We start from the raw sequence: 25,077 nt of genomic DNA on the forward strand, positions 1-25,077 counted from the left end.
ATGTAGACTCATCTGGAAGGCATGGATCCAGGTGATACTCGGTTGCTGAGCCTTTCTATTGGCAGAATGGGAAATCCAGCAGGGGCTCCCGGATCACCACTCCATCGAATTACATGTATAGGGACAGTGAGTAGTCTTGGAAATCGGTGCGTGACGCTGTCTTAGGCTAGAAGATCGGAACCAAGGTTCGACACTGGTCCTCTCGGTTGATATGGTACTTTCCAGCCTCTCTTGACATATAAAGGTGATCGATTCCCGCACTTGCGACTCTCCTCACTTCCCACTCATTGAACACAAGGCTCAAGATTTTCACCGTGAACATGGCCAACTCTCGATTTCACGTGGATAATTTCCGCCCCTATGGGAGACATAACAGGAAAGCCCCTTCTCTGCACCATCAAAAGACTGCCTCGCGATACCCAACCCCAACATCCATCACTGAATTCCCCCTTTCCCCGACTTCTGCTTGCCCTCCCTCTCCAAATGCACAGACTTCCTTTACCAGGACACGTTCCCATACCCGTGCTCAGGCCCTTGTTCACCCACTTCCAGTCCGTCCACCAGTGGAGGTGTGCGCACACCCACGCCTGCCACAGCCTCCTTCCAGACTCTCTCACACCCGTTATGTACAGGCTCCTGAGGAACATTCTAGTTCTTCTGCGGGATCTCATGTCATGACGGTGCCGGACCCGACGACTATGACACTGGAACCACAAGAGCAGTCTCCGTCACCACCTCAGTCACCACCCGATTCCAATCTGAATGACACTGATCCTTCCACCAGCTGGCTCTCAGTCGTCGATGACTACCCAATTACTGAAATCACGCCGCACTGCGTAACTGATTATGGCCCTATATCATATCCCACCAGATCGGAAACAATTCTTCCAATCGACCCGGCGATACTCGCCGATGAGACGCCTTGCGCATTGACATTCGGCCGGCAAGATAGTGGTGTTAGCGGTTTCATATCCCCCGATGAGTTTTCACAAGAATCAGACTCTGTACGGGACCACTTTGCAAGCACTCCCAATCCTCAGCCTGAACAACAGAGTACCAGTCCGGGAGCTGCTCCCTTGTACGATCCATTTGATCAACAGACTCATCTTTCGCATGCTCATACAGCCGAACTAGAAACTGGCACGGCATCCACGTTGCAACCCACTTGCGGTGACGGTAGCCAAGACCTATCATCCAATAAGAGACGGACTGTACCAGAGTACAATTCAGGACAGCCATCCAAAAGAGTTTGCGCCCGCACCACGCCAAACGAGAATGTGAACACGCCTCTCATTCCTACGCTTTGTTCTTATTTCTTGACAGCGCCTGTGGACGACCGGTTGGAGTTTCTTTCCTGGCTGTTCGATGGTGCGCTTTCGCAGTGCATGTCTGGATTTCCAACCACTCCGACGTCCTCATTGAACAAAGCCCGGATCAAAGGGACTGGCCGCCGTGGCCGTCAAACACGACAACTTGTTCCGACGGCTTCCGAAAGTGTCCCGTCCTCGGCGAAAGGCCGGAAGGGCATGTCATGGGAGCCGGAGGAAATTGACCTTTTGGTTCAGCTGAGGAGAGTAGAAAAGTTGCCATGGTCGGACGTGGTGAAGCGCTTGACGGAACGGTTTCCTGGGAGGACAGCAGGGTCGATTCAGGTGTATTGGTCTAACAATTTGAAAGACGTGTAGATTGTGGAGGTGCTCAATCAAATGATATTGGTAGATTGGAGCTATATAATAGACACCACACATGACCCCTCCAGGAAAACGCCGAACATCTCCCTATTATAATTAATACATTTTTCTTTTACGAACCCAATGGGTTGGCAAATCGATTTTCAAACAAGGAACGGTTTCGTCAGCCGCTATCGAACTTGCTCGGTTTGCAGACATGTGCAGGATAACCGGAATCGAATCTGAGATTGCCGAGTATTTTAAGCTAATCTTGGTCACAAATCCCGAACCTGTATCCCTCGAGTTTGACGGTCATATCAACAATTATTTTCTTACAAGCCAGCACATTGTTTCGACGACATTCTTACCTCGAGGGCACGCCGTCCGTCGGGTTCTAGCTGCAGCAATGGTGGAGCAGTCTCTTCTCTGTGAAGATGACTTAATATCCCAGCAGATCTACAGATATCCTACCTTTGGAGCTGATCTTCTCGAAGAAGTGAGAAAGACCCTTAAGGGAATGAGTATTGGCCAATATGTTGCGACTTATAAGGATCCTCTCAACGGCGTGTGTGTGTGTGTGTATATATTTAACGGCCGTGGTTCGTGACTCGCACGCTTCCCACCGATCCCTACTGGGACATAGGCCGCCGAGGGGTAAGCCTCGGGTTTCGGGTCCTATCAGATTTATGTACAAATAAGAGACTCTTTGGTGCATTTCCATAGCTGCCATGGTCTTACAGGGAGGTCCACTTCCGAGTGGGTTTTAGGTATTTGCTAGCTGCAATGGTCCGCCTACACTCCATGACCTATTACTCCACCACTATTATAACTGAACAGTAAGTTTTGCAGAGAGGGAAAGAAAGAAGAGAAGAGAAAGAAAGAAGGAGAAGAGAAATATAAAGGAAGAGTAGGGCTGTCTTAGCTAGATGCTAAGGAGAGGTTGGCGAGGGCAGATATCCTCAAAGAAGTAGGTCTCTGCTAGCCATGTGGCTAGCTTTTGTGCTCCTTTAGCAGTGCCTAAGAGAAAAGAGATGACCTCAGAAGGAGGCCCAGGAGGCCAAGGGGCTCGTCTCTTAGCTATATGACAGAAGAAGAAGTGCAGAGGTGCTTTTCGTGCTCCGCATTGGCAGAGAAGATAAGCATCATTATGGTTGAAGTGTTTATGGTAGTCTGCAAAGTCTCCATGACCAGTACGGGCCGCAATAACATGGCCGAGGTCAAGTCGGTTGAGTTGAAGCTCCCCAGGGCGCTTAGGGGAAGTGGTTATTTCTAGATCTTGATAGCTCTGTGGTGCCACCTTCTCCCATTGTGACTGAGCAGCGGATAGGGATTGAGTCTTGGCGTATCTCTTTAGCGAGGCGTATGAGGATTTGTGAGGAGCAGGAGGGATTGAGGCAGCTCCCTCTTTGGTAGTGAGATCAGCCGCTTCGTTCTCAGGGATTTTAGCGTGTCCAGGGACCCATCGGATTTGGATAGATCCACTTTTGGTGTGAGGAAGCCTTTTGCGAAGTGGCCAGACAGCTACAAGGGTGCGGAAGGATTCAAAGATTTCTTGGAAAGATCCTGTAGAGGGAGATAGAAGGTGTATAGCAACTTCTAGGTTGTCAAGGCAGATCTATAGATTGGTAGCAAATTAAGCTGTTGGGTACGCTATTGCTGCTTGAGCGCCAGCTAGAGCTGCTTCTGCTTCTGTGTTGAAGACCTCTTTCCCATGTCCATATAAGAGTGAGGAGCGGAGAAACTGATGGTGTGCTTAAAGTCTAATATAGCCACCCCCTGCACATCCATCTGCTAGCCTAGATCTAACTGAAAAGATTACAATATCTGAGCTAGGGATGGTATGTTGAAAAGCCATGAAATTAGCCGCTGCCTATTCCTTAGTGCGTCCCATGGGAGCTCCTATTCGAGCTTGAGCATTCCCACGAGGCTCGCAAGGGTGCCAGGGAGCGTATTGGAGAGGGTTTATCTGTTCAGAGTTTGGGAGGGCCAGTGTACGGCGGGCAAATTGGCTGATTTGTTGGCTATTACTAGCGATCTGTTCTGCGCGTCTTCGAAGTAGGTGATAAGGGTCAAGACGCCGTAGGCGGACAGTTGCAAGGAGGGCTATTCGATCTAGTTCGATTTCTGGTGGAGAGAATCCAGACTCTCGATAAAGGACTGGCTTTGGGGTTGTGCGGAAGACTGGAAGGACTGCTCTTGCACCTGTTAGTATTACTTTAGTTAGTTTCTCAAGATGTTCTTCAACTCAGTTTGAAATCTGGGAAGGTCCAGGGCGAGTATGTCCTGGCCACCAGGTTTCTGCGCCATAGTATGCTTTATGGAGTATACAGGCTGATACAGCCTACTATAGTAAATCAGGTTTGACTCCTCGAACAGTATTCCTTAGAGAGCAAAGAGCATTGGCCACAGTGAGGGCTTTAGATGCTATTTCTCTAATATGCTATTTGAACGTTAGCTTTTTGTCAAAGAGGATTCCTAGCCATCGTAGATATAGCTGTTTAGTATTTTCTGATATTATAATAGATCCAGCTTTTACTGAAGGTGTGTGGGTTGGGTCCTGGTCTGCTTTATGTTGGGAGAAGTAAAGAAGCTTATATTTATCTGGTGCAAATGTAATACCCTCTGCAGCGTCTCAATTAAGAGTTTCTTGAAGTGAGTCTAATAAGGCTTCGCAATTAGTAGCAAGAGAAGTTGAGATTGCTAGGTTGGCTACGTTGTCTGCGTAACTAAATCTGTTCCTTAGGTTTCCTAGACGGAATAGGGGCGCTATATAGAGCATGAAAAGAATGCCAGATACTGGGGATCCTTGTGGAAGACCGCAGGTAATGTCTGTTGAGGGGCCGATCTCTCCATCGAGTTGGATCTGAACTGATCTTCCAGTAGCGAAGGAGGCAATCCAGAGAACGAGATTGGTAGGCCAGCCCTGCTCGCGTAGTCTGCGGATCAGTCTGCTGGGAAGTATGGAATCAAAGGCGCCTTTGACATCTAGGGTAAGGAGTGAGGCAGTCATGCCTTAATTTAGCGCTTGTTCAACATCATGTGTTAGGCATGTAGTTAGGTCAGTTACAGATCTTAGTGGGAGAGCCCTAAATTGTTGCCTTGCTAATACTTTATGGTGTATAGAGATCCATGCCATATTCCGTGCCACTAAGCGCTCCAGTCCTTTGCCAAGTACTGATAGGAGAGCGATTGGTCTGTATGATCTAGGTGAAGACCAATCAGTCTTTTTTAGTTTCTGGATGATTGCTAAGATTGCGTGTCGAAAGCATTTAGGATGATAACCAATCTTTAGGCACCCTTGATATAGCATTAGTACCTTATCTTTGATCAGAGGCCAGGCTACTTTGAGTATGCAGGTTGGGATTTCATCTGCGCCAGGGGCTGTGTTTCCTGCCTGAAGTACTGACTCCTCCACTTGTAGCATCGATATATCTGGGAAGTAGAGACTAGTGGAAGGCACTGCTGGGGAGTCCAGAGGTATGTCTCCTGCCTCTGCCGAGTTCTGGAGAAGATTTCGGACTAGTACGTCTCGTTTCTCGTGTACAGTAACTGCTGGGAGGCTGTTGGGCCTTAGCGGCGCGAGAGACAATAGGAGTTGGGCGGCTCGCGGTCGCCTGTGGCAAAGCCTTAACAAGTCCGGTCGATACCAATACCATCTTCCACCTTGCCTTCTCGCTTCGGTGGTGATTTTACCCATTCCTATTGGCAGAACCCCAGGCCAAAAGATCTGCTGCTATCAACATCTCTGGAGTTTGCACCTTAAGCCAGCCGCAAAGGCAATTGCATTATGGGCGATACCGCGCTAGGATATATATCCCAGGGACCTGAGTACGAGTCAGGCACAATGCACTCCTTCTCTAAGCTGACCGACATGCGCATCCGTCCTCTCGAGCCACTATAAGATCTCCGTAGGCCTCCTAGAAAGAATATATCGGCGATACCACACAGTAGCGGTCCAAGTACGAGTTGAAAACACAGATACCAATAAAATATCAGTATAGGTGCCGGCGATACCACGCTGCTGTGGCCCAAGTACGGGTTGGAAGCAAAGATACCAGTTAGATAGCCATGGCCTAGGTACGAGCTAGGAACACATTCTTCCTAGTTACCCTCTGGTCATCCTCATAGTGCTACGGCCCGCTACTTTATTACTATAATAAAGTAGTTTCCCGTTACTATTAGAAGTCTCCCTCTAGCAGCCGACTATGTCTTGCAGAAGTCAATACTTGTAATACCCGCCTGGCATAATACTTGTATAGTTGACTCCTACTAACCTAGCTCAGTTCCCACCCTATGCCTTTATACTTAGAAAGCGGTGCGCTGTGTCTGTCTAGAATGATAAGTAGTTCGGTCTCAGTGTAGGCCTTGCCCTTAACATATCCGGCAACCACTTTTCTATCAGCCTTAACAACTTCCATTACTTTCTAAGAGCACTTAGGCTTTGTTCCAGCCCTCGTTGAGATAGCTTCATTGGTAATTTCATAACGTTGGGGGTTCTATCTTAATCTCAGAGCTGGCTGAACTCGAGGGTGCCCTGTCACTCTCCTAGAATAAGTTCGTGTCGGGTGGTTTTCCTATCCAATATCCCTCTTGCGATCAATTTGGCTTTCGGAAAGCCCCTAGGCATCTTTCTAAACAGTAGTAATCGAAAGAATCTCGCATTTCCTCAGCCGATCTTTCAATAGACTGCTCCACCGAGGTGGAGAGGTTTAATATGGTGTCTACTAAATAGATCCATATGGCTGGGTTTATTCGACGCGTCGGAATCCAACGCGTCGAGTAACCCGAGAATACGCGTAGTTAAGTAACGCGGGAGCCCCCTATCTGCACCGCGCAGCGGGAGAGCGCGCATAAAGTAGAGTGCGAAGAAATAAGAGTGCGAAGAAATAAGAGTGCGAAGAAATAAGAGTGCGAAGAAATAAGAGTGCGAAGAAATAAGAGTGCGAAGAAATAAGAGTGCGAAGAAATAAGAGTGCGAAGAAATAAGAGTGCGAAGAAATAAGAGTGCGAAGAAATAAGAGTGCGAAGAAATAAGAGTGCGAAGAAATAAGAGTGCGAAGAAATAAGAGTGCGAAGAAATAAGAGTGCGAAGAAATAAGAGTGCGAAGAAATAAGAGTGCGAAGAAATAAGAGTGCGAAGAAATAAGAGTGCGAAGAAATAAGAGTGCGAAGAAATAAGAGTGCGATCCTCTCAACGGCAGTGAAAAGAAGTGTAAAGAATCTGACCGTGAGATCACGTGATACTAGACGTTCCGACACTAGTTATAGCTTCAACCCCTGAGTCGTATTCACAATTTTTCGAGTTGATAGGCGACTTCCTTATAATTATTTATATCAAACAGTCGGAGGCTCAAAATCCTCAACCCTCTCTACCACCTAGCTCCCAGGAGTGCAGCCTTTGACGCGTCTCAACGCGCCCGGCAACACCATGACGCATAAAGGCCCTGGTATAGACAGCCCTCTACAGACAGCCCTTCTGGAATCCACGTCTGCAGCCACAACAAGAGCTTCTGAAGGACAGAAGATCTTCAGCCCCATAGCTGTATTCCTTGATAAACACCGCAGCCAAACCACCGGCCTTGCTTCTCACCTACTGAGAGCACTTACCGCTCTAAGCGATGACCTTGCCTCGGTAGCTCAACAACATTTCAACGCTTATATCAGCGGTATCTCAACGACCTCCATTCTACCTGCTCTATCTCCTTCCTTTTCCTCTTCCCCCACCCCAAATCCCTTACCCCCTTCACCCCCTCCCTCACGTCCCCCCTCAGGTCTTAACCAGTCAACTTATGTGACTATTACCCAATATGCCCCGGTCAAATTAACTCCTACCACTCACCCTAAAGCCTCCATCAAAAAGCCTATGCCTCTAGTGAAATAACCCCTTCCTGACATCCAGCTCTTCGTACGCCTCCTAGCTGACCATGCAGCCAGAAAAATGGAAGCCTACGCTATCTACTCTAGCCTATGATCTCAACTAAACTTAAATAGTGCAGCACTAAAAGAAGTCCAAGCTATAAAGACTGGCTTTGCACTATGTCCCTCATCTCCAGAAGCCCTCCTAGCCCTTGAGGCCTAAAAAGAGACTATCTCTGCATTCTTTGTTAACTGCTAGATAGAACGCAGCTCCTAATGGGTCTCATACCGAGTCACCAACGTGCCAAGGAAAATTGGCCAAATCTTGGATGGTCAATACTCTCTAATCCCTGTCAATCCTATACTACTATCATTAGAAATTAGCGAAACAACAGGGCTCAAGCCTATATCTATTAGCGAGACCACTACGAGCGCTGCCAACCCTGATACTCTCTCCTCAAGCTAGTTTATCAACTTCCCAGAAGGCACGAAATCACTACTGCCTATCCAGCTACGTCTTTTTAGCACTATCACCAATGCTTGTCACCTCTCTAAGAAAACAACAGTTATTCAATACACATAATACTGGAAATGGCATAATGCACAATCCTGTGCACGTCCCTCCCAATGCCAACTATGCAGCTCCTTAGAGCATACTGAAGAAGGCCATGTCAACCACTGCACAGCCCTAGAGCCTCATTAATGCCCTCCTAGATGCATATACTGCCATGGACCACATCCAGCTGATTTCACAGAATGTCTTCTACACCCCAAAGGCAATACTAAACATACTAAAGCTCAACAAACAGAGATCTGCAAATCCTGCGCTATAAATCTCGTAAAAGCTCGAACTGAAGGAGGATGTAGCTCTTAGCTCTCTATAGGCATATAAGAAACACCTATAGCATTAGATGAGATGCCATCACAGCCTTCAATCTATAAGATTATCTCTCCTTTCTGTTCAGTAACCCCCCCACCTCGCGCTCCAACTGAAGATCCTTCCATTACAGCTCGTGTAGTCTGTTTTACAACCTCTCAACCACAAAACTGGTTCGCCTCTCTTCTTGAACAGGAGCTATAATCTATCACTATCTAACTCAAAAGGCGCCTCTTAAAATCCTATAGTTAAATGTAGGGCACGCGCCAGATGCATATGAAATAGCCCTCACATTGGCATACACTAGCGACATTGATATTATCCTAATCCAAGAACCATATACATTCAAAGACCTTAGCTAACAGATCACTAAAAAACATCCATCATATGAATGCTTCTCCCCAACTGATAGCTAGGTAATAAGTGGCCAATCACGAGTCCTTATCTATGTCCAAAAGAAGAAAGGCATCCGGACCTCCCAGCTACGCCCCTTTACAACTGACACTAAAGAAGCCTCGGATCTCCTGTTCCTTCAGATTTTTTCGCCCACAGGAAAGTCTGCTCTGATAGTTAATATCTATAATGCCCCAGCAGGCTGCAGCAGAGCAGGTGAAGCCGCGAAAGCTCTCACAACCCTGCCAGAGGTGTATTTCCCTCAAACAATGATACTTGCAGGCGATCTCAACCTACTACATAACAGATGGCAACCCTCGCTATAACGCAGCCCTACAACTTTTGCAGAGCCGTTTATCAACTAGCTGGATCTCCAGGGTCTAGTACTCATTTCCGACATAGACTGTCCCACACATGAAAGGGGTAACATGTTAGACCTCAGTTTCGCCTTAAGCCCTCTGGCACTCACAGGAGCCAAAGCTAGCATAGTGAGCCACTTAGATGCTACCTCTGATCATCAACCACTAATTACCACTGTTCCATGGGATCAGAGATACAAGGAAACAGCTCAGAAACTGAGATTTGACACACTAGACCACACCTCCTTCCTCTCACTTCTTGCCTCTAATCTCGCTGACATCGAGAGCTCAGCCGCAATAGAAGAAGATCTTGATGCCCTTGCTGAAAAACTGACATCTGCAATTCAAGGAGTATATAGAGGCTCTGCTAAGAGGACTATAATACAAGGCATAGGACAACCATGGTGGAACGAAGACTGCAAGAAAGCTTTACACAATTACCGCTTAGGCCTCTGCTCAAAGACAGACTTCCGCAGGATAACTAGATGGTCTCAACGACAATTTTGGCGAGAGAAGCTCTCTACGGTAACACAAATGAAGGATGTTTTTGATATAAGTAAATAGCATAAGTCTACAGGCATCTTCTGAAGCCCTCCACTAAAAGATCCGCTAAGGCCTAACAGCCTCCCAGCAGTTACTGTACACGAGAAACGAGACGTACTAGTCCGAAATCTTCTCCAGAACTCGGCAGAGGCAGGAGACATACCTCTGGACTCCCCAGTGCCTTCCACTAGTCTCTACTTCCCAGATATATCGATGCTACAAGTGGAGGAGTCAGTACTTCAGGCAGGAAACACAGCCCCTGGCGCAGATGAAATCCCAACCTGCATACTCAAAGTAGCCTGGCCTCTGATCAAAGATAAGGTACTAATGCTATATCAAGGGTGCCTAAAGATTGGTTATCATCCTAAATGCTTTCGATACGCAATCTTAGCAATCATCTAGAAACCAAAAAAGACTGATTAGTCTTCACCTAGATCATACAGACCAATTGCTCTCCTATCAGTACTTGGCAAAGGACTGGAGCGCTTGGTGGCACGGAATATGGCATGGATCTCTATACACTATAAAGTATTAGTAAGGCAACAATTTAGGGCTCTCCTACTAAGATCTGCAACTGACCTAACCACATGCCTAACACATAATGTTGAATAAGCGCTAAATCAAGGCATGACTGCCTCACTCCTTACCCTAGATGTCAAAGGCGCCTTTGATTCTGTACTTCCCGGCAGACTGATCCGCAGACTACGCGAGCAGGGCTGGCCTACCAATCTCGTTCTCTGGATTGCCTCCTTCGCTACTGGAAGATCAGTTCAGATCCGACTCGATGGAGAGATTGGCCCCTCAACAGACATTGCCTGCGGTCTTCCATAAGGATCCCCAGTATCTGGCATTCTTTTCATGCTCTACATAGCGCCCCTATTCCGTCTAGGAAACCCAAGGAACAGATTTGGTTACGCGGACAACACAGCCAACCTAGCAATCTCAACTTCTCTTACTACTAATTGCGAAGCCTTATCAGACTTACTTCAAGAAGCTCTTAATTGGGGCGCTGCAGAGAGTATTACATTTGCACCAGATAAATACGAGCTTCTTCACTTCTCCCAACATAAAGCAGACCAGGACCCAACCTGCACACCTTTAGTGAAAGCTAGATCTATTACAATATCAGAAAACACTAAACGGCTATATCTACGATGGCTAGGAATCCTCTTTGACAAAAAGCTAACGTTCAAATGGCACGTTAGAGAAACAGCATCTAAAGCCCTCACTGTGGCCAACACTCTTCGCTCTCTAGGGAATACTGTTCGAGGAGTCAAACCTGATTTACTATAGCAGGCTGTATCAGCCTGTGTACTCTATAAAGCATACTATGGCGCAGAAACCTGGTGGCCAGGACGTACTCAACCTGGACCTTCCCAGATTTCAAACCGAGTTGGAGAACATCTTGAGAAACTAACTAAAGTAATACTAACAGGCGCAAGAGCAGTCCTTCCAGTCTTCCGCACAACCCCAAAGCCAGTCCTTTATCGAGAGTCTGGATTCTCTCCACCAGAAATCGAACTAGATCGAATAGCCCTCCTTGCAACTGTCCGCCTACGGCGTCTCGACCCTTATCACCTACTTCGAAGACGCGCAGAACAGATCGCTAGTAATAGCCGACAAACCAGCCGATTTGCCCGCCGTACACTGGCCCTCCCAAACTCTGAACAGATAAACCCTCTCCAATACGCTCCCTGGCACCCTCGCGAGCCTCGTGGGAATGCTCAAGCTCAAATAGGAGCTCCCATGGGACGCACTAAGGAACAGGCAGCGGCTAATTTCATGGCTTTTCAACGTACCATCCCTAGCTCAGATATTGTAATCTTTTCAGATGGATCTAGGCTAGCAGACGGACGTGCAGGGGGTGGCTATATTAGACTTCAAGCACACCATCAGTTCCTCCACTCCTCACTCTTATACGGACACGGGAAAGAGGTCTTCAACGCAGAAGCAGAAGCAGCTCTAGCTGGCGCTCAAGCAGCAATAGCGTACCCAACAGCTCAATTTGCTACCAACCTATGGATCTGCCTTGACAATCTAGAAGTTGTTATACGCCTTCTATCTCCCTCTACAGGATCTTCCCAAGAAATCTTTGAATCCTTCCGCACCCTTGCAGCTGCCTGGCCACTTCGCAAAAGGCTTCCTCACATCAAAAGCGGATCTATCCAAATCCGATGGGTCCCTGGACACGCTAAAATCCCTGAGAACGAAGCGGCTGATCTCGCTGCCAAAGAGGGAGCTGCCTCAATCCCTCCTGCTCCTCACAAATCCTTATACGCCTCACTAAAGAGATACGCCAAGACTCAATCCCTATCCGCTGCTCAGTCACAATGGCAGAAGGTGGCACCACAGAGTTATCAAGATCTAGAAATAACTACTTCTCCTAAGCGCCCTGGGAAGCTTCAACTCAACCGACTTGACCTTGGCCGTATTATTGCGGCCCGTACTGGTCATGGAGACTTTGCAGACTACCATGAACGCTTTAATCATGATGATGCTTATCTTCTCTGTCGGTGTAAAGCACAAAAAGCATCTCTACATTTCTTCTTCTGCTATATAGCTAAGAGACGAGCTCCTCGTCTACCTGGACCCCCTTCTGAAGTTATCTCTTTTCTTTTAGGTACTGCGAAAGGAACACGAAAACTAGCCTCATGGCTTGCAGAGACCCGTTTCTTTGAGGGTATCTGTCCTCGCCAACCTCTCCTTAGCACCTAGCTAAGTCAGCCCTACTTCCCCCTTATATCTCTCTTTTCCTTCGTTCTTTCTTTCTTTCTTTCCTTCTTTCCTTCTTCCCTTTTTCTTTTCAAACTCACTGCTTAAGTATGATGGTGGTAGAATGATGGGTCATGGAGCGTAGGTGGACCATTGCAGCTGGCAAATACCCAAAACCCACTAGGAAGTGGATCTCCCTTTAAGACCACGGCAGCTATGGAAATGCGCCAAAGAGTCTCTTATTTGTATATAAATCTGATAGGACCCGAAGCCCGAGGCTTAACCCTCGGCGGCCTATGTCCCAGTAGGGATCGGTGGGAAGCGTGCAAGTCACGAACCACGGCCGTTAAATATATACACACACACACCCTGAGTCGTATGTAACTAGAAAGACAAGCAATACACAGAGATTCAACGCATCGAATCCTCTCCTTATCAATACTTACAAGCAACTGATTATTGATCACTATTACTAGACGATATTAATCCTCTGAGTCTATACGATCCATTCACCGATTTCTTCACAAGAAGCTCTCTTGTTTCCTTGGTTATTGTTCTCCAACAATTTGATTAAATCTCTAAGCAATGAAACTTGCACTCCGTATTTGATTCCAAGGTGGTGGTAACTATTGTATCAAAGAGTTTTTGATCTAAGCAGGAGCATCAAGATTTGGAAGAGGTGGGCCCGATCCATGGCCGGGTCCGATGTCATTGGGCATGCAGCCTCGCGCCATTGGGCTAGGATAGATAATCAGCACTTCTTCACCAGGCACTTTCTAAACAGATTCGGACTTTCTGGAGAGGATTGGACAACAGCATCCCATTTAATCGCGGCGTAACGGCACGACTAGTCTGTATGTGACAAGAGCCGTTGTGCACAGCCAGTGATCACGCTGCGAAAATCGTTCGGCCGTGGCTACCTCGAAGTAAGTAATCTCCCGAGATATGGAGACTAGACTCTAATATACCGGTAGTTAATTAACAAAGTTAGTTGATTAAAACTGACTATGTCAAAACAACTTAAAAAGGTAGACTCAGCAGCATACAATCATAATCATGTCTTCTCTCCCACCCTTACTCTATCGTATCCAACATCATGGCTCCTTTACCCTTTTTGAAGAAAGCCATGGATTTGAAGCTCAAGGCCATTATTGGATGCCATATTCATTTTGGCTCAATAGAAAAAGAATCGAGTCGCACTTGGACTGGAGCGCTCGTCCAGAGGAGCTGACACCTTTCATTTCTACGTTTGATAATTTAGGTACCGTTTTCCTTATAATTGTACGCCCCACCCCCCGCTGACCTGCCTCTCTTTTTCGCAGCTCATGCAACACGTCGCTTCAACCACCATATTTGTCAAGGCAACACAGGTGTCTTCATGGCCGAAATCGAGACTTCATCATTCTCACCAACTTACTTGGACATTGAGTTCTCTGACAGTGTTGTTCAGCTACCTGTCTGGAAAGACGACGGTGTAATGTTCATATCCACCAGTGCCATGCGAGAGCATCTAGGGGTTCAAGTCTCCATTAGCCAAAATTCCGAGTGGCTCGCGGTACAATATATACCGCACTCTATGATTCGCAATATCATGTCCTTTCCGAGGTAATAGTTCGAGAAATTATGTGCAGGATAATGCTGGAGAGTCGAGGGCAGGCCTTCAATGGTAATCTCCGAGTAGGGTCAACTCTGCCACCGATCAACGATTCAACAGCGATCCCTTTAGCTTCCAGTTTATCCTGCAACTCGTTGCATTTCGTGCTATAGCCAGTCATCGAGGCAGGAGAAAACAGTATTTGAATGCATACGATCGAGGTGCCAAGGACAACAAGAAAATTCGTGTGCATGGGAAAATGGGAGAAGATTTCACGTTGGTGGGATTAATTCAATCCACTTGTGTTGGAAGATGTTACCTGGGCGCGACCTGTTTGAAAGGTAGCTATGCTTCGTATTCTATCAATCGATTATCTTATCTTTCGCTCTCTGCGGCTTAAGCTGACAAACTTAACGGAACACAATTGCATTGCAAGATTGAATTACTAGAAAAACACAAGATAATTCCACATATTCCAAATTTCCTCAGGTCACGAAGACTGGAATGGACCCGTCCTCGTTTGGGGTTGGAAGACCTCTTGCCCTTAGTTTTTTAACTTTTTTTCTCTTCTGCGAAGGGTTTAGACTCCCCCAATCTTGGTAAAAAGCCAAGTCCGCCGGTGAAGCCTTAAGTATGGAAGCCTGGACAGCTTCAACAGGGGGCTGTTCTTCATGTACCACTTCTTCAACAGGGGGCTCTTCTTTATGTACCACTTCTTCAACAGGGGGCTCGTCTTCGTGTACCACTTCTTCAACAGGGGGCTCGTCTTCGTATACAGTTTCCTCAGCATGCATCGCATCCTTGTATGCCATTTCTGTAGAGGGAGTCTCTCCTATATAACGTGTTAGTATTTACAACTTCCAAAAGCTAAAAGTCTTACCGTCTTTAAACATTGAGCGCAAGCGAACAGAGAGAATCTCAACCACTATCTTTAATACAATATTATCAAACCGATCATCTCGACCAAGACCTTTGGAAAGCTCGTCTAGACTACGTGCTATTCCGGAAGGTCCTAGAAACCGCTGTAGCTCTCCTCTGATGAAAGTTTGAAACCAAGTTTCATCTTCAGGGTGTCTTGAAAATATATCCCTAGTTTCCAAAAGTATTTCAGACAAGGATACCTGGTCGCGGAAACGTTGAGTGTATTGATGAGCGAGGTTCTCCAGATCAATAATCCCGTACTTCCTAGATGCCTCGTATACGAAGACGCTCTTCCTATACTCTCTTGCGACGTCGGATATGCCTTTATTAAGCGGCGACTTGATAGTTTGATAGCCTCCAGTGTACAGGAAATGCACCAAGGAGTGCCCGGCATCCTCATGGACGTCATGTAACCTGATAGTAGAGGAAAAAGGCGGTTGCGGTGGAAATTGGGAGTATTTAATGTTCTGGAAGACTGTAGTGTTTGTTCCCGATCACCAAGGTAACGGGCGGTGTTTCGTACGGTCAATAGAAACAGTTAGAAAGAACTAGAAAACCAATGAGTTGATTAGGCTTACGATGACAAGGGCCTATAGAAGTCAATCTTCGCACATCCCTCAAAGGCCGTCGCACCGTTAGGTTGTTCTATGGCCTTAGTCTTTTTCATGGCTTTGTATTTCCCCATCCTCAACAGGTGAAAGCTTCGAAAAAAAAAATGATAGTGTAGGATTCAATGGAAAAGAAGGAAGAAAAGAAGGGATGATATAGCTCTACTTTCACATAGACGCCTGAGTCACTGAAGAGGGGAAATGCAAGTATGAGTTGTTCTGCAGGGTAGGTATCCGTCTACCAACCACATCCAATGGATATAACAATCCAAGGTATTTCTATTGGGTCAATGGCTTCTAAGACCCTGGCAGAACATCATTCAAAATGGGTTTTAACCCTACGTACGTTGGTACCTACGGTAATCGAATGGTACTATTTTTAATATCAGGATCCGAAAGAATGAGGCGCTATACATTGCAGAAATGCGTATATAGACTATAAATTCCGGCAAAAGCGTTACATTGTAAATCGCACAAAATACCCACCTTGCAGAAGGTGAGCTCCGTCCGCCTGCTCATTCTGAAAAGTGATTTCGTTCAAGGGTTAATGGGCCCATCGATGAACGGTACGTACTGCCGCGGGCAGGTGATGTTGGCCGGCGGAACTACGCCTTGAAGATATGCCTGAACGTGTCCATAGTAACAGGTAGATCCTCTCTGTGATGTCACGGGGTGCTGTATCCGAGTGAAAGAGCCGAAGGGTTAGCCTGGAGCGTTTCTTGAGATATTTGAGTGGGGATTGATTGAGGACTTACACCAACAGCTTCCTGCAGGAGCACAACCGATCCTGGGAATCGGGAGGACATCTTTCGAGCACTGAAAAGAGTCAGTAAATTGATACTCATTGGGTCATGGGTAATCGGAGAACATACTTTGCTTCAGGCGCGATAGGATCGAGGGTGTTACTCGTGAATAGGATCGGGAAAGACAGAGATTTGTTGAATCCAGTAACCGGACCTGTATAATAGGGTTAGATTGATTGTCAAAGGAAGACTGCTTCGTATTTGAAACGAAATCTTATTGAAAAAGCAATAGAAAAGGAGATTTTACCTTGGATCATCAAGTTATCCGGCAGTTGTGGCCGAACCGATCTGCATAGAATTGTCCTCGCCCAAATCGGGAAAATGTCGCCAATGTACTTGCTACTGGAAAAGGTGAAGTCAATGTAGTTTTTCCAGTCCTCGATCGTGGTGAGTTTGTTCTCTCGGTACGAATCCGCGCACCGAATGATGACGCCTCCGTCTCCGTCGCTGGCGTCGAGGTACAGCTTCTCCGACATTCCCACGAGAGCAGATGCGTTACCCCTTTCCAACTGTGCAAAAACGTCGGCCATGATGGGGAAGTAAATCAGCGGCTCGTAGATCCCGGATACAATAAACGACTTGACGTCGGAGTACGTGACCAGTCCCGGCAAAGTCTGGTTTGTGATTCCACTGACTGGAATGGGGTGGCTTATGATGTTCTGGATGATGGCGTCGATCCTGGCTGTGATATTGTCTGGCGTAGGTCCCCAAAGAGAACATCGATCAGGGCCTGCGGCGTGGCAGAGAATCGGCAGCTGGTCAAACGCCATGTCTGAGTTGACGAAGTTGCTCCGCCAGTCATTGGTGTAGTATTGGTCTACGTCCATGACGCTCTCTAGCACCAGTCTTCCGACGCGGTCAGGAAACATGGACGCAAATGTGGTGCCAATGACGGTGCCGTAGCTTTGGCCGAAACCCCATAATTTGGCTTCTGAAGGGGATCGGCCGGCCAGCTTGGCCTCTGCCTCGACAAAGCTGAGGAGGTCGCGAGCAACCGCCGGAGTGGTAACGTAGTAGCCATACGGTGAGTCCGTCTCTACCACCTCGTTGCACAATTCTCCGTAGATGGCGGCCGAGTAGTATTGTTCCTCGAACGACGTGGAGGATGTGTTGGTGGCGCCCGTGTAGTGAGCTCGATTAAAGGCTGTGCGTGCTGTCGTATTTCCCCGGAAGCAATCCAGGCTTGGGCTGCTTCTCTCGACGCCTCGGGGGTCAAAGGCGACAAAGTTGTACGTGTCGCCAAACATCTGTCCGACTATGTCTTGGTATGACAGTAGCTGGTCGATGCTAGACCCGCCCGGGCCGCCTGGTGTAGCGTCAGCTTGGTTGTGAGGAATCAAGATGGATTTGGGGTATTACCGGGGATGATCACGAGGCTCTGGGAATCAGAAGTGACATTTTTCCCAGCCAGTTTCATAAAAGCGATGGATGCGGCGCCAAGGCTCGGGTTCGAATAGTCGAGAGGGACTTGGAGTTTGGAGCAGGTGAAGTTGTCGTAACACGGTGTCCAAGTGAGGTTGACCGAGGGATTAATCTACACAGTTTATCAGCGGAGCTGATCGCGAAGACATTGGGGTTCAGCAGCGACCAAGAAACTCACAGCGTCAAAATCGTAGACCATGGTGCACTCGGCTCTGCGACCAAATCCTACGAGGAGGATGAGAGCAGCTGCAATTCGCTTCATTTTGGTGGACAAACTACTCCTAGAGGGCGCTTTTGATGTCTGGTTTGTATTGTGAAGCCATTTTATTGCAGGACATCGTGGCACTACTTATAGTTCTGAGAATCCTTCAAGACTTCTCTTTCTGACCAGATAAATCGTCGTCATTGTCATCTTGTTGCTCCGCTTGTACGAACGAGCAAATGATCAAGAGCTGGATGAGTTCCAAGCCATCAAAATCCCCAAGTCTCAATACCATGCAATTTGGATCTTCAAGCACAGCCCAGGACATCTTACTATAGTCCCACTTCTACGAACGAGCCAATCAGTATGCACCATTCATGGTAAGCGCTATCTTCAAGTATCTTGCTGCCTTGCCATGCGCAGAGGCTAGGTATCGGTTTTCTGTGTATTCCTCTTAGTGTCTATAAGTTCAACTTCCCGTACTCATTCCCGCTTGCAGGTCTTGAGCAAAGACAACCTCCACTGTGTACGAACAGACGAATAGCAGATGCTGGAAGACTTTCTGTACGACCCTTTTTTGCATGGCACTTGCGACGCTCGTATCGAACGCTTTAGGGTCATCTCCCGTTTCTCATCCCAAAAATGAACTGGATTAAAGACGAGGCCAAAACTGCGAGCCAAGCCTGGAGGAAGAGACCTCGCAGATTTGCACCAAAGTCAAGGTTGGGTTGCAGAACTTGCAAGTAAGTCTTGCCTGCCATCACTCTTTTTGGACAAGCCAAACTCACTGGGAGCACTAAAGAATACGGCGGGTCAAATGCGACGAGGCCCGACCTTCGTGCTTGAAGTGTCGGTCTACGGGACGGACTTGCGACGGCTATGATATGGTTCCGCGCTGTGTCGAGGCTGGGGTGACGACGAGCCAGCATCACCATACCGGAGCCATTGCAGCAGCAAGCTGCGGCCTATTCGACGATTGTGCCACTGCCAATGTCCAGCGAGCACCGTCTCCATCTTGTCAGAACCCCCACAGCCTGACTTTGCGAAATCTAAGGCCATTCATGATGCTGCCAGTCATTGCTCCAACCCAGATAGAGGCCATGTCATTCTTCGAGCTAATCTCCGTCAAGCATCTTAACGAATACTATCCGAGTGAGTCATGGCGGAAGACGCTCATGTTCTTTTCCCAAACAGTCCCATCGGTACGACACGCCGCTATTGCTCTGGCCCTGGTTCACCGGAACTACCACAACGGCTGTTCCACGCTGCCAGAACAAGAACCACTATTACACTACAACAAGGCCATCCAGCTTGTTCTGGCAGAAAGGAGTGGCGATAGCATCGAACAAATGGCAATAACGCTGTTAGTATGTTATCTGTTCACCAGTTTTGATAGCCTGGCGGGCAACTATCTCCGGGCTTTGACGCATTTGCAAGGAGGTGTAGAGCTCTCGCGCAACATTCCCAGTGCCATCTTGAGCGAGAGCAATGCCTCCAATGTAAATGTTCGTTCAGGAAGCCGCATGTTTCTCGCGCACGTCACGAGGCAAATACGGCGTCTCGATATGCAGGCCGTTGCATTTATGCCCCGTTGGATTCCGGCCGACGTTCAAGAGACAGCAGCCTCTAGACTTTTGTCCTCCAATGGCGCTTTTCAATCGCTCAACCAAGCCGCCGATTCCCTCCAGGTGCTTATCGCTCGGTCCATGAGGCTACAATGGATAGCGCAAGAAGCATCTTTCGCTGATGGGGTGCCGGCGAACGCTTCCAAACAGCTTGTTATCGGACAGCTAGAAACGTGGTCGCGTCACTTCGAAGAAATGCTGAATCATTCCAATCACTATGCCACAGACACGGAGAGCTACCGTCTCATATTGTTGTTGCGACTACAAAATACCGTTCTGTGGATCCTTGTCAGTAGCCTCGGCTTGGGTAGGGAGATGGAGTACGATAAGTTTTTGCCCGAGTTCCAGCAATGCATAGCCATGGCAGACGATGTCACGGAAGCGCATCAGCTCTATGCAGGGTCATCAAAACCGGCATTTACACCAGAGGTAGGTATTCTCCCTGTACTCTTCATCATCGGAGCCAAATGCCGGGACCCCGCGGTTCGACGACGGGTGTTGAGAGTCCTGCGGCGGCAGCCGCTGCGGGAGGCGGTTTGGGACAATGTCTTTGCTGCAAGGGCTGTTGAGCGTATAGCTGAGATTGAAGAAGGCAAAATTGGAGGGGTTAGGGCAAAGAGTATGGACGAAATTGCAGTGTGGCAGAGGATCGAATGTGTATCTTGGGAACAGGTGGTCAGCAGCCAGTCCGTGGCGCGCATGGAGTTGGAGTATACATTTTGCAAAGAAGAGGGAAAACACACCGAGTCTATCGTGATTTGACGAAAAACCCTCTATTGAGAGGCTTCTCAGCTGTGACCGAGCATTGCGTGTTATGACTTCGGGTGATCCCAAGACCCAGCATACATGGAACAAAGGTCGCATGCTACGAACCAATGGAATGTCGGATGTGTCGAGAGAGATACCACCGCCAACTCTGCACCAAGCAGTAGGAACTTGCGCCAATCATAAGCTCTGGTAATCATATAGCAGCAGTTATTGTAGGGTGGTACAATCTGTCTCTGCGTACCTGTCCCCTTAGGGCTGGAAATGTTAGGGTTATGAGGGTTAGCGCTGTCGACTAGTGAAGCGGTGAAGCCTTAAGTATATGAGTCGCCAGACAGGCGATTCTTTCGCTTCGTCACTGAGGTCGTAAGCGTTGTTTTCTCAGTAGTTAGGCACATGACAATACAAGAATTCATCAATTACCTTTGTATTAATTAGACTCGTCGTATTAACATCTCGTGTCCAGCCCAATACTCGACACCCGATATCTAAGGCATCCATCAAGTAGCCCCACACCGTCGCTTCTTATTGCTCGATTCTCATTCTCGATCACATCATCCATCCTTTGCTTTTGTACAACAAAAAACATCAGCTTCACAAGACTAAACAACTGTCCCTTACTACGTACCACCCCCTGTCAATACCTCCTATTCGTCCCGGTAGATCACCCCTGTCTTATTCGGCCAAGTGTCATCCACACACAGAGTCAACTGCGACCTATTTTCACTCCGATCTCCTCTTTCTTAGTGCATCCAAGCTGCTGGGTTAATTTAGCTACTGACACCTCCTCTACAAGCCAATAAGAAAGATTAGAGAGAACAAGAGACGCAAGAGTTTACAGCTACTTAATTGAACTGCGTTGATCTCCGCCCTGGCGGTTTCCGCCATCATGCCACGCTTTTCTCTTGATTCCGATGACCACTCGGAGAATGACTTACCAGGCTCATTTTCGAGCCAGCCAAGTAGTCGAGGAAGTACCAAAACCGAGCTTCGTAACTACTTGGTAACGGTTTTGGAAAATATCACCCAGTTGAACAGGATAGAATCGATCAGCTCGGTAGTCAGGCAACTCCTCCTCTTCAACAAGCTGATCGACGTTGATGGTTGTGAATCCACTTGTAGGAAGCGCAAGTGGCTCTTCAACGGCATTCGATGTTGATGTTTTACCTAGCGACAGATTCGAGAATGGTTTTAACGAAGACGTGATACCCGTCCAAAGTGAGGGCATTTTCACGTTGTTGTGAACAAGTAATACCGTTTGAATACTTGTCTTAGTACCAACCCTAAGATAAGTCCTGCTCAACTGTCCTTGAAACGCTGATGTTCGTCCTAGAAGGGTTGCCATAGTCAAATAGCATTCTCTCAGGAAAATCCTGAAGGTCGATGTTGTTTATACGTTGCGATAGCTGCTGCGTTTACCCAGGGATGTCGACACCTCTCACTCAACGATTGGCTGGCATTTTACTTCCTTAGCGTGCCGGCACAATTATGCGAAGGGCATGGATACGAATTACGACCAACAAATTGTAGAGAGAGACTAGTCTCTGACCCTGAATATTAGCTCGATTGGCTGAGATTGTGTCCCCCATTGCAGACTGGACTTTCAAATCCAACTCTTGGTAGGAGGCGAATGTTTCGGGGTCCGGCTTCAGGGGCTTTTAGGGCTCCCATATAGTACGAATAGTGTACCTAGTGACTCGGGCGCTTCATTAAGGTGATTTTCAGGGCCTTGAGATTCTACAATACTAGTTGGTTGGATGATTGATTGACCGATACATCAATTATAGCTGTTAAAGCTGGCTAGTTTGAGTGCCGCTATACAGATTTGCAAATTGCCATGGATTTTATTACAGATACTTTCTATCCAAGTATCAATCTGGAATAGTAAACGAGAAACCCTGTGGCCTGACTAATACCGGGGACCCACTAAGCAATGTCCTCAGCCAGTTCCCTCCATCCAGTGCAAGCACTGGACGCCTCAACATCGGTTAATTTCCCTCCAGCTTCCTTTTCTTTACATCCCGCTCGGCCTAACGTTGCTTCATCAGTTTTGCTTCTTTATTTTATCCTCAACATCTGGCATACTGGTTATGCTAAAGCCTTTGTTGCAACACCGCTAGCTTTCAAATGATGATCATTCTCAAGCACGGGGGATGAAGTACAACTGCTGGAACTGAACAGCTAGACACAACAGCATGTCTACCAATACTGGTATCCGTAAGTCCTAGCTTTTAATTCCTCAAGATTGCGAACCTTGTGTATAAATGCTCGGTTTTTATCGTCTAATAATTGTCTGGTCTAGCTGCACGAAGTCTCTATGGCTGTTGGACCTGTAGAGTTCGTAGGAAGAAATGCGACGAAAGCCGCCCGCTGTGCAATACTTGTAACTCTCTGAGACTAGAATGCCACGGCTACGGACCGAGACCGGAATGGATGGACAACGGAGCATTGCAAAAGGAGAAAGCCCTGGAGTTCAAGCAAATCGTCAGTCAGACAAAATGGAAAAAAGGGAAGCAGAGTTTGCTTCACAGCAGACGCTCATCGCAAGACCGCAATCTCCACTGTAATCAAGCATTAGCGAGCCGACCGAATACCAATGAAACGCCGACTACTTCTGCACCTTATTCAACTAACTCACAGTTGGGACAGTCTTATTGCCTCATGAGTGAAGATAAGTCCAGCAATGAATCGCCTGAGCCGGAACGAACAACCTACCTTGAGCGAGCATGGAATGCACCATCCCATACCAGCATTATCCCACCTGATTCTGTCTGTCTCCGCAACCCAGGGAACTTCGCACCCGTGACGCTATATTCGAAAGACGTCTCACCACGATATGGACCAGGAATGTCGGCGCCTGAGTTGGCCGCTGCGCAAATGAGCGATATAGATTGGGTCGATGTTGCGCCGCAGGAGATATTAGAACTGGCCATTAATGGAAGTAATAACTCACCCCAGTTCGATGCAATGATGTGGAGTATGCCGCAATATACTACTTCTACCGTTCCGGCGGTTACAGCTCCAGAGTACTGTATGGGTTCGTCGAATTTGTCTCCGCTGGGGCATACTCCGGTGTCAGTTGATATCACAAGAAAATCTACATCCAGAGCCACAAGTCCCAAAACAGCAACGCCAGACCACCAAAAGGAGGATGCTTTATTTATGCATTACCTGGATGATGTATTCTATACTCAAAACCCCTTTTACAACCCAGCGGACAAGTACAAAAGAGCTTGGTTATTTTCAATTATAAAGCAAGTCAAGCCGGCATACTATGCAACCCTGGCTTTGAGTGAGCGGGACCTCCTCATCTCGTCAATGCTTCAAGACGTCGATATTCAGGATTTGACAGAGCGGTTAAGGGCCAAGAATAGCTACTATGATCTTGCCGTTCAAGGTCTAAAGCCATATTTAGACGATGCTCAAAATTTGCAGGTCCATGAAGACTTGGTCCGTTGCGTGGAGGGTCTTACATCTATTCTTCAAGTGCTATATTGGGAAGTACGTCACGCTGCTTGATAATTAAAAATCGTACCTCTATGCTAACAATGTTTGTGAAAATAGTTTTTTGCCGGCGGAAGCAGGAACTGGCAGAGCCTTCTTCGCTCAGCTTCTCCTCTAATAACTCCTCTTATAAACGCGCGATTGCCTGATCAAACGAGTATCCAGTCTGAAACCCAACAAACAAGGAAAAATTCCTTATCCCCAGAACAGGACGGCGCCACCTGTGTCTTGCTTGGTTCTTTTATATCCCTGGACATCCTAGCATGTGCATCTACACGAAGCACCCCTTTCCTAGAAATCGATCACCTTCAGGCTCTGAACCACCTTGGCATCACAATGGAGCGTATGATGGGTTGCCAAAACTCCGTCATGTCACTTATATTCGAGGTTACCGTCTTGGATAAATGGAAGGCAGAGTCGCAGGCAACCCACAAGCTAAGCATTGTCGAATTGGCGAAGCGCGGTCTTCAAATCGAGCAGCGTCTTCAACGAGAGTTGGAAAATCTCAGCAGCACACAGTTATCAACACAACCATTGAATGGCCCTTCGGTGATCCATTTCATTCCGTCTCATATAATAGCCACCAAGGCCTATACTTTCGCCGCCATTATTTATCTGCATGTCGTTATATCCGGCCCTTATCCCGAGCTACCAGAGATCGCAGGACCCGTCTCTGACGCAATAGCTCTTTTCCGAAGCACACAAGATAATCCAAAGTTATTGCTGAATATAATCTGGCCCCTTTGCGTTGCTGGATGTATGGCCGTCGAAAGCCAGCAGAGCTTTTTCCGTCACCTGGCAGCGTTATTTGCGCAAAAGACTAGTGGTGAATCATTGCCACCAACAGGGACGTTTTTCGAGGCGATGGAAATAATAGAGCAATGTTGGCACACTAGGAAGAGCCTTCCTTTTGACTGTGATTGGGCTTCGATTATGGATCAGAGCGCTTGTTATGTTTTGCTTAGGTAGAACAATATAGATCCAGATAATAGAATTGTTGTATTTCGAAATACGCTAGCATTGAATGTAGGTCCTACTTGGATGACTCCTAAATTGGCACTTTTGTACCATGATACAGGTACCCCTTCTTCAGCCATAGACTTCGATAATGGCCGCACCAAACAGGACTGACTCATATTAGAGCTAAAACCAAGGAGCTGAAACCAGAAAAAGCTGTGGAAAGACTTTGCGAGCCTACTTAGTAGTGAGGGTCACGAAAAGAA

General features: G+C 47.4%; 10 protein-coding genes across 10 annotated transcripts, besides 5 other annotated features; 6 read left to right on the plus strand and 4 right to left on the minus strand.

Annotated features, from left to right (window-relative positions):
• Positions 1-320: 320 nt before the first annotated feature.
• Positions 321-1,791, plus strand: TSTA_000480 (uncharacterized protein; the record flags this gene model as incomplete). The annotated part of the gene is made up of 2 exons (XM_002487580.1): positions 321-1,652; positions 1,738-1,791. 2 exons carry the CDS (start codon positions 321-323, stop codon positions 1,789-1,791), a joined length of 1,386 nt encoding a protein of 461 aa, XP_002487625.1.
• A 728-nt stretch (positions 1,792-2,519) lies between these two features.
• Positions 2,520-2,577: a microsatellite.
• On the minus strand, positions 2,546-3,977 carry TSTA_000490 (uncharacterized protein; the record flags this gene model as incomplete). The annotated part of the gene is made up of 4 exons (XM_002487581.1): positions 2,546-3,285; positions 3,320-3,411; positions 3,594-3,865; positions 3,916-3,977. 4 exons carry the CDS (start codon positions 3,975-3,977, stop codon positions 2,593-2,595), a joined length of 1,119 nt encoding a protein of 372 aa, XP_002487626.1. The 3' UTR covers positions 2,546-2,592.
• Positions 2,791-5,178: a mobile genetic element.
• A 1,920-nt stretch (positions 5,179-7,098) lies between these two features.
• Positions 7,099-7,749, plus strand: TSTA_000500 (uncharacterized protein; the record flags this gene model as incomplete). The annotated part of the gene is made up of 2 exons (XM_002487582.1): positions 7,099-7,336; positions 7,667-7,749. The coding sequence occupies 2 exons, from the start codon at positions 7,099-7,101 to the stop codon at positions 7,747-7,749; spliced, it is 321 nt and encodes a 106-aa protein (XP_002487627.1).
• Positions 7,369-7,439: a sequence feature (C-rich).
• Positions 7,750-8,720: 971 nt separating the features above from the next.
• Positions 8,721-12,251: a mobile genetic element.
• TSTA_000510 (uncharacterized protein) lies at positions 9,181-10,226 on the plus strand (the record flags this gene model as incomplete). The annotated part of the gene is made up of 3 exons (XM_002487583.1): positions 9,181-9,711; positions 9,790-10,019; positions 10,090-10,226. Coding segments are annotated over 3 exons (898 nt in total), but the record flags the coding sequence as incomplete, so codon positions are not given.
• Positions 10,326-12,413, plus strand: TSTA_000520 (uncharacterized protein; the record flags this gene model as incomplete). The annotated part of the gene is made up of 3 exons (XM_002487584.1): positions 10,326-10,518; positions 10,588-10,970; positions 10,995-12,413. 3 exons carry the CDS (start codon positions 10,326-10,328, stop codon positions 12,411-12,413), a joined length of 1,995 nt encoding a protein of 664 aa, XP_002487629.1.
• Positions 12,414-12,447: 34 nt separating this feature from the next.
• Positions 12,448-12,501: a microsatellite.
• Positions 12,502-13,782: 1,281 nt separating this feature from the next.
• On the minus strand, positions 13,783-15,610 carry TSTA_000530 (uncharacterized protein; the record flags this gene model as incomplete). Its single annotated transcript, XM_002487585.1, has 3 exons — positions 13,783-14,836; positions 14,885-15,400; positions 15,538-15,610. 3 exons carry the CDS (start codon positions 15,608-15,610, stop codon positions 14,490-14,492), a joined length of 936 nt encoding a protein of 311 aa, XP_002487630.1. The 3' UTR covers positions 13,783-14,489.
• A 588-nt stretch (positions 15,611-16,198) lies between these two features.
• TSTA_000540 (uncharacterized protein) lies at positions 16,199-18,020 on the minus strand (the record flags this gene model as incomplete). Its single annotated transcript, XM_002487586.1, has 5 exons — positions 16,199-16,349; positions 16,406-16,490; positions 16,584-17,642; positions 17,696-17,870; positions 17,937-18,020. The coding sequence occupies 5 exons, from the start codon at positions 18,018-18,020 to the stop codon at positions 16,199-16,201; spliced, it is 1,554 nt and encodes a 517-aa protein (XP_002487631.1).
• A 582-nt stretch (positions 18,021-18,602) lies between these two features.
• Positions 18,603-20,347, plus strand: TSTA_000550 (C6 transcription factor, putative; the record flags this gene model as incomplete). Its single annotated transcript, XM_002487587.1, has 2 exons — positions 18,603-18,703; positions 18,763-20,347. 2 exons carry the CDS (start codon positions 18,603-18,605, stop codon positions 20,345-20,347), a joined length of 1,686 nt encoding a protein of 561 aa, XP_002487632.1.
• Positions 20,348-21,063: 716 nt separating this feature from the next.
• Positions 21,064-21,739, minus strand: TSTA_000560 (uncharacterized protein). Its single transcript, XM_002487588.1, has one exon. It carries the CDS (start codon positions 21,693-21,695, stop codon positions 21,294-21,296), a length of 402 nt encoding a protein of 133 aa, XP_002487633.1. The 5' UTR covers positions 21,696-21,739; the 3' UTR covers positions 21,064-21,293.
• Positions 21,740-22,545: 806 nt separating this feature from the next.
• On the plus strand, positions 22,546-24,861 carry TSTA_000570 (C6 transcription factor, putative; the record flags this gene model as incomplete). Its single annotated transcript, XM_002487589.1, has 3 exons — positions 22,546-22,567; positions 22,752-23,851; positions 23,915-24,861. 3 exons carry the CDS (start codon positions 22,546-22,548, stop codon positions 24,821-24,823), a joined length of 2,031 nt encoding a protein of 676 aa, XP_002487634.1. The 3' UTR covers positions 24,824-24,861.
• Positions 24,862-25,077: the final 216 nt, after the last annotated feature.

This window comes from Talaromyces stipitatus, genomic scaffold (assembly GCF_000003125.1).
Source record: "Talaromyces stipitatus ATCC 10500 scf_1105507295517 genomic scaffold, whole genome shotgun sequence".
NCBI classification, from domain to species: domain Eukaryota; kingdom Fungi; phylum Ascomycota; class Eurotiomycetes; order Eurotiales; family Trichocomaceae; genus Talaromyces; species Talaromyces stipitatus.

Bases quoted from the DNA above. Each gene is read 5' to 3' on its own strand.
- TSTA_000560 (XM_002487588.1), bottom strand. From the start codon at position 21,695: ATGGCAACCCTTCTAGGACGAACATCAGCGTTTCAAGGACAGTTGAGC.